Source organism: Rutidosis leptorrhynchoides, chromosome 1 (assembly GCF_046630445.1).
Source record: "Rutidosis leptorrhynchoides isolate AG116_Rl617_1_P2 chromosome 1, CSIRO_AGI_Rlap_v1, whole genome shotgun sequence".
NCBI lineage: Eukaryota > Viridiplantae > Streptophyta > Magnoliopsida > Asterales > Asteraceae > Rutidosis > Rutidosis leptorrhynchoides.
Window position 1 is genome coordinate 665,653,845 of NC_092333.1, and position 5,046 is coordinate 665,658,890.

At 32.8% G+C, this 5,046-nt stretch overlaps 1 protein-coding gene and 1 long non-coding RNA gene across 2 annotated transcripts; both read left to right on the forward strand.

Moving 5' to 3' along the window:
* Positions 1 to 2,055: 2,055 nt before the first annotated feature.
* Positions 2,056 to 3,329, forward strand: LOC139885890 (uncharacterized). The gene is made up of 2 exons (XR_011772144.1): positions 2,056 to 2,180; positions 3,017 to 3,329. It is a non-coding gene; the product is annotated as an uncharacterized lncRNA (long non-coding RNA).
* Positions 3,330 to 4,561: 1,232 nt separating this feature from the next.
* LOC139885891 (SEED MATURATION PROTEIN 1) lies at positions 4,562 to 5,046 on the forward strand. The gene has a single exon (XM_071869645.1). The coding sequence runs from the start codon at positions 4,575 to 4,577 to the stop codon at positions 4,851 to 4,853; it is 279 nt and encodes a 92-aa protein (XP_071725746.1). The 5' UTR covers positions 4,562 to 4,574; the 3' UTR covers positions 4,854 to 5,046.

The window sequence follows — 5,046 nt, forward strand, 5'->3', positions numbered from 1 at the left end:
ATTAATTATTAACTTGGGCAGCCAATTTTTTTTAACTAATTATTCTCAGGGCGACTATTCGCTTTGCAAGAAACCCGGAGTCATTGCAAGCGAACTTCCGTGGCCATGAGGGAGAATAACTTTGTAGTTTCAAGGAATCGAACCATTGACCTACACATTGGAAGGTCAGTGTCTTACCATGTTACCGCCACTCTCATGGTTATTTATTTTTGTTCTGTTGTGTACACTGCAGTAATAATTATTGATTATATCCACTCTTTTAATTTTATGTTTAATGATTTTATATTTATGCATAGATATCTCCTTCCCCACAAGGCCACAACACAAACACGAACATAGTTTGTTTGCACTTTTTCTTTATATATATATATATATATAAAAAAAAAAAAAAAAGAGGAATTCAGTGTACTTTCTATAAATAACAAACTAAATGTTCTTAAAGAATGATTAGGATATGGTTTACTGGTTTTAATTAGTTCAAAGTTTTCGCAATTCCTTACTGATATATCTTAGAAGTCCTACAATATTGATCCTATAATATTCCTATTATTTGTACAAGTTAGTTACGGAGCTGAATGTCAAAGAGAATTTGTATATGATGTTGGGATAAGAGGGAGCATATTTCATGTTTCTAGTTATGATAAATAATAGTTGAATCACTCATCATAATAAGAGTAAATGATGTATTACAACAAATCATATACCGAACCACACAAATAAAAAGGAATAAATAACAACAATTCGATGAAAATACATCCTACAAGAATAGCAATCAGCTCCTGATTCCAGACAATAGCAGCAATGCATATATTGTTCATCATCTACTTGGAAGGTGGTGGAGCAAAGAAAGGAATATTGGGAAGAGTTGTTGGCAAGTTTGGGATAGTAGGCATTGTCGTTGGCATAGATGGCAATGGTGGCAATGAAATCTTGGGCATGTTTGGGAGAGTTGGGATTGTCGGTATTTGTGGTTGTGGGAGTGTTGGGATGGTTGGCATCTGCGGTTGTGGGAGTGTCGGGATTGTAGGCATCTGCGGTTGTGGGAGTGTCGGGATAGTTGGCATTTGTGGTTGTGTTGGAGTTGCTTGCAACAAGTTACGTGAAGCATGACACATTTCGCTGTTCATAACGAAAAAGACTGAAAGGACGAGAGTGCAACTGTAGCTGGTGGAAGCCATGGTAAGATTTGTAATGATTTGCTAAACAAGACTCGATCAAGAGTATATGAGAGGAAGAGATGAAGTTGTTAATTGTGAGGAGATACAAAGGATTTTAGAAATATATATATAGAGAAGTCTTAAGAGATTTAAAATTATAATATTATTATCATATACTAAATATACTAATTTTAGGTATAGATGAGTAGGACTTTTAATTGGTAGTTTGGATGTCAAATGCAGTTTAACAACCTAAGTATTGGGAACTCTAGTAGATGAGCAGATGTAGAATAAGAAATGTGACACCTGCCTGGTATGTACAATATCATATCTAATGTTCCGAACACAGACTACATTAATCATAACCTAGAAGATTTACTAATGCATACAAAGTTTCTAATACTTAAAAACAGCAATAACTAAAAAGTGAATAACACTTAAACCTGCCAAAAAGTTAATAAGACCTAAATCGTCAAAAAATAAAAAAGTTAATAGCTTAAAGTAAAAGGTTTTTATGCGTTTTTTTTTATTATTATTTTAGGCCTGAAAAACTAAAAGTTTTTTACACTAATAAGCGTGAGTTTATGTCAAAAGTGTTGCACCATATTTTTTCACGCTTCAAATTTATATGTTAAATTTTTAAGAATGTAAATTTCATTTAAAGAGTGTCAAATGCTAATCATTCTTTAAGAACATAACTCATAAATTGAAACAACACTTCTAAGAACATAACTCATAAGTTGAAACTTCAAGTTGCAAATTGCAACTTGTGATTGCATATGGGTAGGACTGTAGGAGTACAAAGCAATCTTTTTAGGGCCAGATGCCAATTTTTTGATTTTACATGTAACTCATTACTTGGGCCATATTAATAAGGCCCATATAAACTAGGGTTGCCCTATCTTTATATGATTCCATCTCATCCACTTTTCATTTCATTTTTCGCCGTTTATGCAAATCATTAACTCGAAGCATAAACAGAAGTGAGATCGCAGCGAAGCTTTACTCAAGATGCGTGCCAAGGTAATTCCATTCTCATCTTGTTTGTTTAAATGTTTCTTTTTAATATTTGTTTAGTTAGCCGTGTTTGAAATCTGATCGTTATTAGTGTAATTCATTTTGTAATTTGTGTGATAGATGTTGTTTTTTATTTTATTTTTTGGTTCAAGCCTGCTTTAACAGGTTGATTGTGAATGAAAACTAAAAATCGGAATATAATAAACACGCATGATCAGTTGTACAAATTAGTTACAATTTTGTTCTTCACATAATTCAGATCTCATTATTTGTATGCTATCCATGTTTTAAAGTGTTTAGCAGTTTCTTCTAGTTGTAAATTTAATTTAACATTTGATAGATTTTGAGTTAAACGTTAACTATTGGTAGATCTTTTTGAATTTATTTTCAATTTTTTGTTGGTGTGTTTTAGAGATTTTTTTTTGCTATAATTGATTTTTTAGACCGGATTAAGTTGTGCAGGAATAAATTTTAGATGCTTACTCAGAATTGTTTATGTGAACGTAATATATAATATGCTCAAATTATAGTAACTATTTACTATTATTTAGAGGTAATTAAGTAATAATCAAAGCTACAACCTTTATACTTTATGTGCTTATAACAAAGGGTAGTGATATTTCTAACACACTCTAATACCTGCTTTTTGAACTAAAATTGATTATCAAACAAGTCTGCATAAATGTTAATAATAATATTACTGGTAGTAGTAGACTGGTAGGCTTTAAATATGCTAACCATTATAAACTGATTAATAAAGAAGGCATATGTTTTGTGTATGACATATATTGGGAATATCAATAACAACAACCAAATCTTCAATTTCTATTTATTTTTTGTAGTGGAAGAAGAAGAGAATGAGGAGACTAAAGAGGAAGCGTCGAAAGATGAGACAAAGATCCAAGTAGAGAATTGACGTTGGGCCGTAAAGTCGCTTCAAACAATCTTTTTCATGCGTATCGACTCTTCCTTTGAGAACTATTGAGTTCGTATGTAAAAAAGATGATGTTTGGGATGAAGCTGATATTATATGGCCGGTCTAGTTAGTTTCTAAATGTTGGCTTTAGTTTCTTTATTATGTTTACTGTCCAACTACTGCTATGTTTGAGTGAACTTTTTATTTATGTTATGAACAACTAGCTACTGTTTGCACTACTTAATTAGTATACTTTGATGAAGCTGAATATGGTCTTTATGGTTTCTATATGTTTGCTTTAGCTTATTATTATCTTATTTGTTCTCTGAGTACTACTATGATAAAATTTTAGGAAATTTTTTATATCGTATGTACAGTATATTTTACTGTGATTTGTGGCTATATTTCGAGTAGGTACTATGTTTACATTCAGTGTGTGAATTATTGATTCTACAAAGATCTATTTTTGGTACAAGAACATCTTAGTGCAGTTTTGTTCCAGTAATCTGGAGTGAACCTAACAATAATTCTAGTTGTGTTCTGACTTGGGTGGTTGCTAGCAAGAAGGTAGCAGCCTAGTTTATGTCCATTACCACTTTACTTGCTATTGTTGTTGTTTTTTTTTTTTTTTTTTTTTTTTTTTTGAGCAAATAAACATTTTTAGTTATGAACACTTGCAATACAAGGCTGTTATCAAACCAGCAATGCAAACACCAGAAAATAAATACTTGCTATTGTTTGTAGCAGTTTTATGTGCATTTTGGTAATGCCAAGTCTTGCAAAACAATTAAATTCACTCCAACGATGTTTTGTGAATTTAAATTCAAGTTGTGATATGAAGTTCCATATACGTTCTTGTGACTGAAGTTTGGAAGCTCGAATAATGTCACAATAGTATTTGATCACTTACATTTTCGTGTGTCAAATATTAACCAAACCTAGATAATGTTTTGTGAATAATGTCACACTAGTATTTGATCACTTGCATTTTCCTGTTTAACTTTTGTCTAAAGAACCTGTCGTTTTGAAATTTTCCCTGCACCCTACATCAAATTGGGCTTTGGCCCAATGGCTTAGCACTAGTTAAAATATAAAAGTAGAGGAACCGAACTATCTTAAAATAAGGGTATGTTAATTATCACAAAATGAGCTAATGTGATAGAGACCATATTAGGTGGCATAAAACAAGCTAACGACCATGACACGTGGGCATCATATCTTGATATGAGTTGACACTTGTACATCACTCCACCTCACCACCACTACTCCTAAAAATACAATGGGAGCTGATTCGTACACCACCATTTTAGCCATACACCACTAAATGTGCATCAGACAGTTGTACAGTACAGTGCTTTAAAGCACAACTAGTGGTGTATGGCTAAAATTTGGTGGTGTACGAATCATCACCCAAATACAATACCTTAAATCCATCCACTTTTATATCCTAAACTAATCCATCAAAATTCAAAACAGTTAAAGACATGGCTAAAAGCAAAGATGATATCAAGTACGGAACCGCACAAGCAAAATTATCTGAAGACGAATCATTGAGAGTTAAATACGTATCCGGCACACCATTGGAAGCCGGAAAAATTGCTGATTCCGATCCCGTTGATCTCTTTGCTGCCGCTAACAATATATCAAAACAACAGCAGCAGCAGCAACAACAAAGTAAGCGTGTGATTGCGGAGTCGGAGCCCGTTGATTTATTCTCTGCCGCTCGAGGTGTTTCGGATGCAAAAAAACAAGGATTCAGCTAAGTGATTGATGTTGTGGTTGTTGGTGATCGATCTGGTGTTGAGTCTATAGTTAGAGTTTATTGTATCATGCTTTTGGTTAAAAGTTGCTAATAGTGTACTTGATAGTGAATCGTGATATAAAATGGAACAGAACCATAGTGAATAATTAATAAGTTGTGTACAGATGATTAGAATAAACCTTGTTTATGTTTAA